The 14,520-nt window shown below is 40.8% G+C and overlaps 1 protein-coding gene and 1 long non-coding RNA gene across 13 annotated transcripts; both read left to right on the forward strand.

Moving 5' to 3' along the window:
- The first annotated feature begins 1,066 nt into the window (after nt 1-1,066).
- On the forward strand, nt 1,067-13,855 carry max (myc associated factor X). Of its 12 annotated transcripts, none has more exons than XM_032542662.1 (5): nt 1,067-1,276; nt 1,541-1,567; nt 8,229-8,390; nt 10,180-10,318; nt 12,332-13,855. In XM_032542662.1, exons 1-5 carry the CDS (start codon nt 1,241-1,243, stop codon nt 12,517-12,519), a joined length of 552 nt encoding a protein of 183 aa, XP_032398553.1. In that variant the 5' UTR covers nt 1,067-1,240; the 3' UTR covers nt 12,520-13,855. The 12 variants fall into 12 exon arrangements, with proteins under 12 accessions (XP_032398553.1, XP_032398554.1, XP_032398555.1 ...); XM_032542663.1 differs by having other exon boundaries at nt 10,183-10,318; XM_032542664.1 differs by having other exon boundaries at nt 10,195-10,318.
- On the forward strand, nt 2,044-5,775 carry LOC116706073 (uncharacterized). The gene is made up of 2 exons (XR_004336137.1): nt 2,044-3,277; nt 3,960-5,775. It is a non-coding gene; the product is annotated as an uncharacterized LOC116706073 (long non-coding RNA).
- Nucleotides 13,856-14,520: the final 665 nt, after the last annotated feature.

Genomic DNA, 14,520 nt, shown 5'->3' on the forward strand with positions numbered 1-14,520 from the left:
AAAATGTAATAGATATTCATTTTACTGTCATATAAGAACATTAAACAATAGCGACATTTTAGTAGTTGGAGCTAATTTAATTTTGCCAATTTGCATGAAAAACTACTAAACAATTATTAAAATATTTGTAAATTAATTTTCTGTGGCTAGATTTATTTACAGATGTTATTATAGCAATACAGTTGAATTGAATTTAGACTGTGAGTGGCTGCATTTTAAGTGAAAAGATGACAAATCACCTGATTTGACCTGACTAGATGTGTAGGCTGTTGTTCTTGGATCAGTGTGTGTGTGTGTGTGTGTGTGTGTGAACTTTATTGATCCCACATTGCGGAAATTCACTTGTTACAGGAGCTCCAGAGTCAAAAAAGAGGAAAAAAGATACATAAAATTGAAACAAGATTAAAAACAAGACAAAAATATAAAGCTATACACACCTTTTACCTATTACATTGCCTACTTCTATGACGTATAATGGCACAGATTAATTGTATTACACACATGATGTGTAGCATTAAAGAGACTAAGAAAAATATAGGCCCTATAGTTTAAATAGAATTGCATAGGATGTTGTGTATAGTGGGTGATGGTGACAGAGACCACATTACATTATCTTATGTTGTCAGACTGCCGTCCAAGGACTTGTGTGCGTGCGTGCGTGTGTGCATGTGTGGTGTTTTTCTTGAGTGTAATCTTACGATCCACGTGTCTCAGCCATGGCCTTATTTAGCTCATCTGACATACAAATTTGACTCCAACTACACTTCCCAAAATGCTTCTGAAGGGGAAAGACGCTGTGACGTCACTAGCGAGCTAAATGACTCTTGGATATTGTAGTTAACCAACAACCATTGCTTTGTATTTTAATAATATTTAAAGAGCTCATAGTATTTATACCTTTCATCGCTTAATAAATACTTCTTTTAAAATGTATCTACGTTGAAAATCTTTCGACAAAGTTAGTTTTTCTAATAATCATGCTGGAGGAAAAACTGTCGGAGCAACTACATTTCCCACACGCCCCCGGGGGTGTTGCGCGTGCATGCTGTGCAGCGGCAGCTGTGTGTGTGTGTGTGGAGTGTCGTCACGTGGAGGAGGTAGAGTCCACTGTGTTCTGTCCTGTCCAAACAGAACGTGAGCGTTTAGCAGTCTGTCTGTTGGAGCGCCTCTCGGTGCTAAACTGATTCATGTTGTTTTTTTTAGCCACCCGTCCCTCTAAACTAAACTATTGTATCGAAGAATGAGTGATAACGATGATATCGAAGTCGATAGTGACGTGAGTATTGCCACTTTGAGCTTTTTATGAATGCTATTTTGCTAGCTGACGATTTAGCTGAACTAGCGGCTCAGCTAGCTTTTCTGTCTTGATAAGAATGTTGTTTTGTCGGGATTCTTGTTAATTGATACCCAACACTAGCTTTTCTTGCATCAGAGCATTATAAACCTGCTAAATTTGACTTTCTAGTGACTTCAGCGAGACAGTGAGATTTGCTGAACAATTATGGCTACAATTGTACTTTTTTGTTCTGTTTCTTTGCAGGAAGACTCGCCGAGATATCACTGTGTGGTGCGTAATGCTGTCCAATATCGAGAAATGTTTCACTGTTGGTGCAAAGTTGATTTATCCATCACATTCTGCTTATTTTTTTTTTTTTTGGGGGGGGGGGGGGTATTTAATCGATTGGTAAGGTCATACTGTGTAGGTTGATGTTACATGAACGAGAATGTGAAAGTACTGCTTTCTGCCTTGTAGAACAGTCACGTGTAGGTTTTAAACTAATATTTGGTCACGACAAATTACCGTCCTTTTCGGTAGCATTGAACTAGGCTGCATCTAAACGAGAGCAGCGAATGTTCCTCGGCATCAGCGTTAGAGTGCATTGCAGGGTATCCCCCATCCTGTGTGCACGCCGCCATAGGGAGACGGTGACACGACATCTATATTTAGACCAAAGCTTTATCCACCTACAAAGGCTTTATTGTTGCATGTTTATTATTTTTTTCCCGGTTAATACAAAGCTTTCTGTATTAACAGAACCCCCCGGGTTCACCTCACCACGGGGTTTGCATAATGCACATCTAGGTCATCTTAGTGAAGAGACGGAGCGTTTGCATTTGTGCTGCATTCACGATGATGCGGAGGAAAAGGTGTCGAGGGCTTGTTGCATGTGGAGCGTGGCCGCGCCTGCATCTCGGACGAGCCTTCGTGTCAGGAAGGGGTTGCTGCAGGATGTTTCCCTGTGTTGCAGCAAGTGATTAGTGATTAGAGCCATCTTCTCTCTACAGGCCACTGAGGGGCTGGCAGCCTAAGTGAATGACGTATAGCTGCATCGCATACTGGCGAGAAAAACACCCTGCACGACTCGGTTGATGCACAGGCTGCACAGCGCGACGTGTTACCTCCAGCCGGATAACTAGAATTTAACCACCGAAAGGCATTTAGGAAAACCATAGTTTTTAGATTTTTGAATATGCATTAGTGATATTAAGATGACTTAATTTCCCTCAGGCCTTTTATTTCTCTAACTTGGTTACTTTTGCCTCATTTGCAGAGCCACATAAGAAACTGAGACCTGATTTCAGTTCACTTAGTACTATTTAATGTGATTACCGAAGCTATAAGCATACAATATGTACGCCCTGCTTGCTGTTCATGCTCCTCAGAGTCAGACGGTTGCATTCATCTCTGCATATCTTGTCGTAAATGAATGAGAATGAAGCCTTAAAATCTGCATATATACAAATGGAGCTGAACGATTTGAAAACAGCTGCAAGTTTAAACCTTCTCTTGCTACAGCTTGTCATGACCCCTTCAGTTAAAGTTATATAAATTTGGATATAAAAAGGATGTATTATTCAGCCCTGCGTACAAGCATATACATAAAATCCCTAATGGGGGGGGGGGGGTACAGTGTAGCACACATTGAATAGGTTTCTTAACCTAGACAGTGGGTCTGTTTTAATTTGTGAGAGAAGAGACTGACCGTCTGGTCACAAAGTAAAATGGGTGTTGAGCACCAAAGCCTTGACATACAGTATGCATTAGGTCATGTTAGACTTGAATGTACAGCTAAAACCTCAAGTTGATTGATTGTATCTTATTGGCAACAATTTAGATAATCGATTAAAGTAGTGAAAAATTCCCAGGTTTGGATTCTCAAACGTGGTGTTTGATATCGTAAGTTGAATATCTTTAGGGTTTCTGACTGTTGGTCGAACAAAACGACATTTAAATATGTCACCTTGGGTTCAGAGAACGTGTCATGGACATTTTTCAGTATTAGCTGGCATTTTATAGACCAAATGAAAATAATCGGTCAATCAAAAATAAAAGCAGTCGTTGAATGTAGCTTCACAGAAGGAAAGAACACGCTGATTATTTTATACCTTTTTCTTTTTTTATTAAATTTTTTACAATGGTGGTGCCAATCGCCTGCTGGAGCTTCTGGTTTATTGTCGACCGGTTTTCCACGTACCTCACCAGCCCGACAGAAGTGTAGGCTGTCTCGCAGATAACGTGAGAGAGCCACCAGTAGCCAGGAAGCTGCAGCTACCCGCTCTTCATGCAGCGCCGGGAGCTGTTATGTTATGTGTCATGGTCAGGTATGAATAGACTGGAGGGAGCAGCTCAGCTGGCCGGTCCTCCTAGCCAGCCAGCAGAAGGTATCAGTTTTATGATGAACTGGTTATGGTTGCACTTAGGTAATTGGATACCTGTTTGTGTGGTGTCTGATGTGCTTAACAACTCAGATAGCTTACCATGTAGCTAAGAAGGGACCAGAAAACATGTCTCTGTACAATTAGCTGTATTTATAAAGGTAGTTTGTTATCCGGGAACCTTCACAAGATATTGGCTCTTGTGATTTACATAATGTGTAGCTCAGTTTGTTCTCCGTCACCAAATGTGATGTTCATAAAATTCTCATGCAATAACATTTAGCTACACCAGTCTAGAATAGATATTAGCTGACATTTTATAGACTCAATGAAAATAATCGATAGACTAATCAAAAATGAAAGTGGTCGTTGTTGCAGCTCTGTTGAGTATAGCTTCACAGTAGGGAAGAACACTCTGATTATTTTAGACCTTGTTTTAATTGAAGTTTTCAGTGGTGGTGTCAATCGCCTGCTGGAGCTTCTGGTTTATTGGTGGCCGGTTTTTCACCTACCTCACCAGCCTGACAGGAGGGTAGGCTTTCATGCAGATAATGTGAGAGCGCCACCAGTAGCCAGGAAGCTGCAGCTACCCGCTCTTCATGCGGCACCGGGAGCTGTTATGTTATGTGTCATGATCAGGTATGAATATCTGAAAGGCTGGAAGTTGTACATATTTTGAGAAAGTTAGGTCAGGCAAAATCACAGTATATACCTGGAGGCACCGTTGCACCAATGCTGCTCTGTCTCTAACTTCTCGGGGTGTTTTAGGCTGTTGTACACAGGGCTGCAAAGCAATAGGAAGGATTCCTCTATGACTACTTGATTTTGATATCTTTTTCATCAATGTGATGAAGTGCCTTGATTTATTACAACAAGTATTAATATCTGGGCATAACACTTCATGTACTATGATTAAACTTGTTGTCCATAATATTGACAACAATTTTAGAATTGGGTGATGTGAACTCCATATCACCCAATTCTTTTAGCAGAGGTGGTAAGCCACCCACATCCCGATGCGTCTCGTCTTGTGATCCATTTAGTCATGGATGACGGCCTTAATAACAGCCACACCTATTAAATCCATATAACTGTGTTATTTGCGGGGTGAAACGGAACCTATGCACGCCTTCCTGAAAATTACTGTTTTATTTCATAAAAGTATGCAGAAGGAGCCCACCTCCACCATAAAACGCCAAGAAAAGTTGAATCCTATAAAAACTAAATCCAAAATGTCTGTTTAATAAAATGGGTGATTTCACGTAGAAAAGCTTCAAAGTGATATTCAGCAGTAGGCTGTTACAGAGTATACACATTAAACCACCCGGGGCACTTAATGTCCATAATTGCCAAGTAATTGTACATGGAGCAGCTCCAGAGAGTAGTGCTTAAATACATTCGTGGACCTTAATTACCTTTTCAAAGATTAATGATATCAAGTACTTTGCCTGATAAAAGAAGAGTTAACACGTCTTCGGTTTCAGCTCATTCTCATGTGCCTCTTTAGTGTTTTTTGAGCATGGTGTGTCACCTTATGTGCTCAGCACAGCTTGAAAATTTTAGCATTTAATGCTTAAGGAAAAAGGAATGCAAAATATACAAATTAAATCCAATGTGGGATCTGAAATTGCAGAAACAAAAAATATAAAATGCTCTAAAACAAATAAAATAATAAATAAGGGAAATCTAGGCCCTATAGTGTAAATAATATAATAATAAAATAAAAAATGAACATAACTTGATATCTTTACAATAGGAGCAAAGTCTCAGGTGTATTCTGAATTTTTTTAAATTATAATTTAATGTCTTCAGTCGTAGTGCGACTCAAGAAAAGTCCTGTGTACTGTCTGTGCGCTGAATAAGTGATATCACAATGGCTGCCAGACTTGTAATTGCACATGCCTTCAATACCAGTCATGTGTTTGTGCCAGGGTTAATGGAGGGAGTGGAGTCTCGCCTTTTCTGTGGCTTTATGTATGATACGAGGAGGAGGAGGTGGCACACGGTCCTTGTGGATTTGTCTATCATAGATGGTTTGTGGCTCTTGTGCAACAGGCCGCAGGAGCAGCTGTCACCATGCCAGCCAGACCAATCACAAGCGGGTGTTGTAAATGATATGAAGTAAATTTAAGAAGGAAAAAAAAAAAGAAGTGTTTTTTTGTTGTTTCGGTTTCATGTTTAGTCTGATAGTTAACCGTGTAGGACTGTAGGTAATTTCTTGTTTTCTAGCATTACATTGCAAAATAAAAGCTTGCATTTGTTAAGATGTCGGTAACTTGAGTCACACTCAACACGTCGTCCCTCCCACCAAACCTATAACACGCTGAGGGCTTGTCTTAACCTGTGTGTTGTCTCACTTGTGGCCACTTTGGTCTTTGTCATGATCCTTGGCCAAAGTTAGTCAGATGATTCCAGTTCACGTGCCTTCTACCTCGTTTCCCTTCTGTCCGAGGCAATGTCGTGTACACACCACCGTGCTGTTTCATTGCTAATATTTAAATCAGGCCTTGCTTTGTTGGAGCTGTGTGAAGCGGGATGATCAGTTGAGCTTGTACGGGCTTTGATTGGGTGATGGCCTTATGGTCTCAGCCTGGTGACAGCGTGGATTAGGCCAGAATCAGATGTGATTGGAGGCGGGGATGGTTTGGCCTAAAAACAGGTCAAACTAAAGGCAGCAAACTGATCTCCTGCCTGCCTGTGGTTGTGATTATGGCAGCCATCTTGTGCCTTCACAGTCTAATTAAAATACAAAAGTGGGGTTGAAATTTAGAGCTTGTTAGATGCTGTATGCTAATTGGGGATGTATAAAAGGAGGATTGGGTTGTCATGATAAAGCCAGTTATTTGATTTGGCAAAAGACGTGAAAAATGTGGTTTGATGCGGTACAACAACCTGAAATTATATGCTTATATGCACTGAGTTCAGTGAGGTAATATGATTTAAAGCTGTGTAATGTAGAGGGCGCACTATTCTTATGCTTATAAACCTTTTCATATTAAACAAAATTCTCCAAAAGACCATCATGAATCTACATTTCAGGAGGTCTTTGTCGTCGTGGTGCTGTTTAATTCAGTCAGTGTAATCCTCATCCAGGATCTGATGTGCTCCTCCACCCACCTCCCACCCCATGTTCTTGACTTTGCCCGGTCATGGATTTGAACGGCCACTCCTGTGTGCCCCCGCAGAGGAGGAGGGGCAGAAATGCAGAGAGGAGGCGGGGTCGCCTTGTTCACAATCAAGGAGGGGGCCAAAAGACAAAACGGCCACAGAATGCAGCAACTTCTAGTGATGAAAGTTCAACCTAAATTTATTTTTTATTTATTTTTTTATTATATACTGTTTGTTGCCCTTTTTACCATAAGGCTACTGGTGGTTGACTGGAGTGCTGAAAGTCGGTCGGTCAGTCAGGAGACCGAAAACTAATCAATGACATTTCAGATTGTTGATTATTTGTCTTTATCTCTGCCAAGGTCTACCAGGCTTGGGGATATCCTGCTGACAAAAACCCCGACAAGCTTTTGTGAAATTTAGTGCACACACCGTTAGGCCAAGGCACATGTGATTAGTTTTTAATGTGATTTTTGAATCCAGATAATGATCTAGGAATGTCTTAGCACTTAACTTGAATAAGAAAATGGTGGCACATTTATTCCACAGTTGTAATTCTAAGTATTTTGAGCCAATTCCAGATGTGGAATTGAATTTTTTTTTTTTTTCTCATTTCAATTGTGATGTACACTCTAGTCTGTTTCAATTTGAAAGGAATACTATTTTTTGACTGAGAGCATTTTAAGATGACTGGTAACCTTAAATTGAGTCTACTTACCGACCACAACCAGATTATGACAATAATTACTGTAAGATTATTTTCTTTCCTTCCTTTTTTCCTGACTGCCAATGACCTCAGAAAGTCTCACAAGAACGTATGCTAGTATGCGGCTTGACACAGACTTGATTTTATCTTAGTATGTTGTCAATAGCCCTTTGAGATTTCCTTGTGAAATGTAAAGGGCATTATAAATAAAATGTATTATTATTATTATTATTATAGCTGGAACAATTAGTTAATTGATAGGCGGAAACTTTTCTTCGATGCGTAATTGCCGATCGCCAGGATTTGCGTTTCTCAGTTTTATGTGAGCGTAAACTAAATATCTTCAGGTTTTAGACTGTTGGTCGGACAGAACCAGCCATTTTGAAGATGGCACTTTGAGCTTCAGACATTTGTGAATGGGGCATTTTTCAGTATTTTGTCATAGATTAAGCAATTTATGAGGAAATAATCTGCAGATTGTTCAGTAATAAAAATGATCATTATTTGGAGCCCCCGTGTCATCTTGATGATGTTGACTTCTTACTAAAAATCAGATGCGAACTAGCTATTGTTGTTCACATCTGCTACGGTGCCTAAAAATACATTTGAATATATAGTTCTTTTGTTGTAATGACAGTGGGGATGTTGTTGTAAAGGCAGCAGAGCTGTTTGTGTAGGTTGACCCGGGACACCCGATGTCAGTTACCCACACAGCTCTGCTGCCAGGCTGAAGGCCTTGTGACTCTTCTCATTGCAGGCAGACAAACGGGCACACCACAATGCGCTGGAGCGCAAACGTAGGGACCACATCAAAGACAGCTTTCACAGCCTCCGGGACTCGGTACCCGCCCTGCAGGGAGAAAAGGTTGGTAAAGCTCAGCCTGCAAGTCCTCCAGGCACACGATGTTCAGGCTCTCATGTAAGAAATTTTTGCTAACTTTTGCTATGTGTTTTCTAAAGGTGAAGTATAACATGTTGTATAACATTGTGTGTATTTTACTCCCAAAGGATATCTAGGGATGAGTGCATTTCTATCATGATGTAATGTTATTGATTTCCTTTGAATGTACATAGTTGCAGATGTCTTTGCTTGCTTTATAATATGTGGGGAGAGAAATAGTTAAGGGGACTGGGAGGAGGGCAGATGGTGGACGAGTGCGGATTGGCAGCAGCAAGACAGTGATGCAGTCTAAATACTTGGACCAGTGTCAGGAAGTTATTATGAGGCCTTTTTTTTTCCTTTTCTTGTTTTGACATCCATGACATTAAGAGCATTTGGAGCGCTGGTTTAGTAACTGGGCACACAGTGTGTGATTTTCCCCTAAAAGACCAGTTCATGACTCTGGCACAGTGTAAAGGGCGGGGTGGGGGTGGGATGAGATGACGTGAGGGATATTTGCTGATCATTTGTAAGAAGTGTTGGGTTACCGCTGCCTCAGTGCTCGACCACCACCTCCCTCCCAGGACCACGCTACTATTGTTGCTCTGTTGTAAGTTGTAGTTTGTTTCTAGTGAGAGGAAACCCAGTATGGGGAGAATATTAGGGCTGGGTACCAGACCGCGATACTATATCGGTACGGACTCAAATGTGTCTGCAGCATTAAGTTTACAAGACTGCCAAGTACTTTAATCTGGCTTTGAATTACTTGTAATTTTGTCTCCTTCATTTAGACCGTTCCTGATTTTAATCAAAATTTTGCCAATTTTACACCAATTTATTCAGCAAAGTCCTTGTTTCAATGAGGAAAGGGTTTGCTAAGGTAGTAATCCACCTTGGTCCTGGCGCATCTCGTTTTGTGATCAGTTTAGTTACTAGATTGTGGCTTCAACACTAATCAGACTTAAACTTATAACTATCTTATCAATCAACTAATTGGCAACCACATTGACCATTGACGCATCATTTGAGTTGCCTTTTAATTATAAAAAGCCCCAAATTCACCTTTCTAGTGGTACTGCTTTTGGTCTTCTGTCTTTAATGATATTAAACTGGATATTTTGGGGTTTTGAGTTGTTGGTGGGACAAAACAAGCCAGAATATGTCAACTGTAGCTTTGGGAAATTGTGATCAAACGTTTTCCCTATTTTCTGTTATTTTATAGACCAAACCATTTCCTTGAGAAAAAAACAGGCAGATTAATTAAGCTTGGCTCTAATATAAGCGTCTCTGCTCTTCTTTTGTGACTGTTGATGTCTTAGCTGAAGAAGATTCACAAATGTGCTACGACATAACAGGAGGTGGACTTTGTTTTAGGCAATAAAACACTGAAAGAAAGTATCCTCACTACTGTCAATTTGAATTTCAAATGGGTACCCAGCCCTAATCAGTACAAATCTCACTGATGTTGCTGCTTATATTAAGTCAATAAAGGAGGTGATGTAGCAAATGTTTGTGAAATGTCTACTTTGCATGACGATTTTGGAACTGATGAGATAATGGACTGCAGCAGTCCTTTTGTTTTACTGTAATCAAGGCGAACACCCTGCCAGTAATGTGTCAGGGTTGTGACCTAGCCTGTGGACGTCAGACTCAAGTGCTAAAAGTATTTTGAGAGGCTAAGAGACGGCACGCTGAGCAGACACGCCACAGCGCTGTCCTTTATTTCTCCTGTAGTTGTTTCAGTCTGCATGAATTCATGTGTAAGAAATGTAATGACAACTCTGTATACTTGCGTCACTGCATCAATTTCTGCATGTGTCACTAACAGCAGTCTACCAAACAGGCGTCTCGAGCTCAAATCCTAGACAAAGCTACAGAGTACATCCAGTACATGAGGCGAAAAAATCACACGCACCAGCAGGACATCGACGACCTGAAGAGGCAGAACGCGCTGCTGGAGCAGCAAGGTAACCGCACTGCCTTTCCTATCGCTTTGCCCTTCAGGTTGGGGTTACTCTGCATAATATTTAGACTGATTATACCACAATTATGTTTTCAGCACTTTGTTTCAGAATTCAGAACATCTGTGCCAGTTTGGGGGGGCAGTTTTGAGGATTCAATATTTGTGTTACCTGCTCATAGTAGTAGGGACTCCCATGACCACCTCACAAGAGGTTTGAGTTTTAGCAAATCAAATTTGACCTGGTACAGCCAGCAAGAAGGGAGGGTGAGGAAATATAAAAACATGCTTCACTGCTATGTTTGTTTTGGCTGTTGTATAGATTGTTGTGATAAAAGAGCCTGCGGGTGAATGGTTTGAGAACACGCAGTCCCAATCTCGACATCAAAGTGTTTGTGCTACAACACTGTACCAATGGAAAGCCAGAGTTTAGCCCCCTCGCCTATCTCTAACCTAGCTTCTAAAACTCAGTGGGTTTTTTCTTAAAGAGAACCTATTGTGCTTTTCCATATTTTCTGTCACATCTGTAATGTTTCAGTGTCAGATTTTCATGTTAAACGTTGCCAGAGCTCTAAACAATGGGGTTAACATATTTCAGAGAAATCCCCGCAAGCAAAACCCTCAGATTTCCCAACGCGCTAGGCGCTGGATGGATCCCTGGTGTCGCTGCAAAACAGCCTCTGGAAGGAACAGGTTCTAGTCGTGCAACAGAAAACTCCGATTGGAAAGAGAGCCTTCTGGATTCACCCTGCAGCGATCTGAGGAGCAGTTAACCATAGTCCTCAGAAATCCACCAGAGTTTAAAATGCCAACACAAAGAACAAGAAAGGTAACAAGGGACACTGGCGGAATTTCCGGTGGCACCGGAGTAATCCTGGAAACGAGCGAGGATACAGGCTACCGCTGAAACACTTTGGCAGTGTGCTGATGGCTGACACCAGGGTAGATGCACAGACGCCCCCCCCCTCCATGTTAGCAGTTGGGACATAGACGAAACAAAAAAAAAATACACAATTTTTTCCCAAATATATTTTTTGTCATTTAAGGTGGTTCTTATCACGTTGATGTTTGTTCAAATGTAAATGTTTCTGATAACTTTGTTTTTTTTGGGTTATTTGATGCTATAAAAGCGGAGTCGGGCGGGATATCGATCACTTACGTGCACACTCTGGCTCCAAATTTACAAGAGAATAATTTTGGCTTTACTTTTGCGAGGCTGAGACACATGCTGCCCACCTTGCCTGCAGATCATTTTGGAAACAAAAATTCTTTGAAATGTTGATTTTAATTTAGATTTTCACTTTATAAAGCAGTTTAATATTTCCGTTATTGATTTGAGCCCCATAAACATATCACAGAGTTTAGGGGAGATATTAATTTCATGGCCTAATAGTTGAAGTTATCCAAACATTTATCAACGTTTAAAAACCCACCATGTTTAATCTTGTTATATTATTCTAATAATTGTAAATATAATCTGCTGTTCAGGGCACTAAATCCCTACCTTAGTGTCCTCAATGGAAGCCATAACCCTGCAGGGTATGTGCTACCTGTTTTATACAAGCACCAGTGTATCTTAGTAAAAATAGCAGTGTTAGCAGGAACATTATTTAAAAAAAATAAACATAATAGAAAGCCTCACTGAGAAAATAAGTTAAAGAGGCTTATGGAACAAACAAAATAGAGAATGGGGCATGACTTTAAAATTAAACTGCACATCTCAGGTGGTACTATTGATTTAGTGAGTTGTTTATAGCAAAGTGGATATGAAGGAAACATCTATCACTGCTTCAATCTCAGCAGAGCATGAAAGTATACAGTAGGATGGTAACTGATCAATTGTTTATATGCAGATTATGTGTTTTTTTTTTTTTTTCCCAAAGGTCAAGACTGTTTGCAATGGTCAGTGACACAAATCTGGCTGGACTGGGCTGTGTAAAGTCAGTCAGTCAGTCAGTCAGTCAGTCATGTAACGTAACCTCCTTCCTCCATTCGTGTGTGTGTCCGTGTCCCCATGCAGTCCGTGCTCTGGAGAAGGTGAAGGGCTCTGCCCAGCTCCAGGCCAGCTACTCGTCGTCTGACAGCAGCCTGTACACCAACCCCAAAGGCAGCGCGGTGTCTGCGTTCGACGGAGGCTCTGACTCGAGCTCCGAGTCGGAGGCCGAGGAGCCGCCCAACAGGAAGAAGCTGCGCGTGGAGGCCAGCTAGAGAGCGGAGCGGGCCCAACCTGGCCGCGGCAGCGGGGTCCCACAGGAGGGCAAGAGGGAATGCAGCCTTCAAAGCTCTCGAGGCTCATGCCAGCAACGACCACCTCCAGCCTCCCTCACCGTCCTCCATCTCTCTCTCTCCTCCATACGTGGGTGGGCTCACACTGGAGATTCAAGACCCCTCTAACCTCCTCACACAATCTCTCTTCCCACCCGATCTCCCAGAACAGGAGGGAGGAAGTCAGCAGGGTGGAAGATGACTGCTTCAATACATGTAGAGAGCTTCAGGTTTTTTCCCCCTTTCCCCTCCCTCAGTTTCTCTCTTTACTTTGGTTCCCTGTCCATTAGTATCTCCCCCCCCCCCCAACATCTACAATCCAAAACCCAAAAAGAGGCAGCTTGGCTACTTAAGGACTTGATGCTTTTTTGTACCCTCAATAAAGCCCCTCCTCCCCGGGTTGTTTTTTTGGGGGGGGAGGGTGCGTCTGGCCTACACCAAGCACTGCTATATTATATATATATTTTTTGTTTTGTTTATTTTGTTATTCTTGAAAAAAAAAAAAAAAACGTTTAGAATTTACACACACACCTAGATAAATTGTCCTGGAGAAGTTTACCTTTATAAAATAAAAAAAACTTTTTTCCACTAAAGAATGTGAAGACGCTTGGAAGCAAATGTTAGTGAAACCCACCTCAGGCCCTCTGGATTGCAGATGTTTTCTGCCCGACACGTTTGTTAACACACAAGTTAAAAAAGTAAACATGGCTCCTTTGTTAAAATTGATGTTTTGAAGGAGAATATTCCTGAACTTGTATCGTATTTTGTCCTTTAGCTTGAAGTAGTGAATGACTTTAGGTGGCTGAATACATAAGGCATCTCGTTTTATATATTATAAAAAGCATTGATTGGATGTTTTGAAGTTCTAAAGTATGTTATGCATTTTGTAGTAATCTCACAAGTCATGGGAAAATGCCAATTTGTCACATGTAGTTTTCCTTAAGGATATAAAAATAGGTATTGAATGTCAAAAGGTAGCTCCAGCCTTTTGCATTACAAGGAAGCAAAAATAATTCCCTGTCGATGTGTTGTGCTTTACACAGTAAAAGTCAATGTTGCTGAATCCAAGGAAAAAAAAGGAAGCATTTTGCGTGTCTAGGAAATGTGTGTATATTGTTTCCATTTTATTTCCATTTAGGAGGATATCATTGGTGTATTTGTTTGTCCGATTCCATTCCATGGAAATTACAAGTATGTTGTACATACTGCCAACAATTGTCTTGCAAGTTGAGGCCTACCTTTACTATGAGACTATAAAATAAACTATTTTATCCTTTAACATGCTTAATGTGGTTATTTAGCTGTGAGATCAACATTTCATGTTTTTTTAAGAGTCTTCTGTAAATTAAATGGTTTCTTTCACGTTCCTCCCTCTAATTTATTTGGCGGCTGTAGAAGAGCTTTCAGGAATGCATTTCTTTGTTTGGGTACAGCAAACAAACATAACTTCAGGTTTTTCTGGTTTCCAGTGATGCCGGCAGGGCCCAACATAAAGGCAAAGGACATGTCATTTAATGTGTTATGTAAGAATTCCCCCCTTACCCTGGTGTAGTTTTTAACTGGACCAGCTGATGATTTTGATCTGTGAGCAACAGTAGCCGACCTACTGAACTCTTTCCTTATTTCAGAGATTGATTCTTGTTTTTATTTCCTGCTTTCAGGCAGGAACATATCCTGGATGAGTCTCCCCCTCCCAGTAAGACCCCAAAAAGCAAGTCTTAAACCATTTAATTTGTATGTTTCATATTTCATTTAATGACTAAGCTGCTTATGTTCTGCAAGGTTGATGTAAATGAAGCTGTTCTTTCGTCTCCGGAAAGCAACTGCTGCTTTTTAACCAAACTAGACTTGAACTGATCTGTCAATCATAAAGACAGAATTATTTTGATAATCGTTTTTATAATGTTTCAAGCAAAAACGCCGGAACTGAGAACACAATGATGA

The sequence above is a fragment of the Etheostoma spectabile genome, chromosome 18 (genome assembly GCF_008692095.1).
Source record: "Etheostoma spectabile isolate EspeVRDwgs_2016 chromosome 18, UIUC_Espe_1.0, whole genome shotgun sequence".
Classification (NCBI taxonomy): domain Eukaryota; kingdom Metazoa; phylum Chordata; class Actinopteri; order Perciformes; family Percidae; genus Etheostoma; species Etheostoma spectabile.

What these genes read in the sequence shown, in the direction of transcription:
- max (XM_032542662.1), top strand. Translation starts at nt 1,241, where the DNA reads ATGAGTGATAACGATGATATCGAAGTCGATAGTGAC. An exon ending in ATATCGAAGTCGATAGTGAC is followed by an intron (nt 1,277 to 1,540) that starts GTGAGTATTGCC and finishes GTTTCTTTGCAG; the next exon opens with GAAGACTCGCCGAGATATCA. An exon ending in CGCGCTGCTGGAGCAGCAAG is followed by an intron (nt 10,319 to 12,331) that starts GTAACCGCACTG and finishes GTCCCCATGCAG; the next exon opens with TCCGTGCTCTGGAGAAGGTG.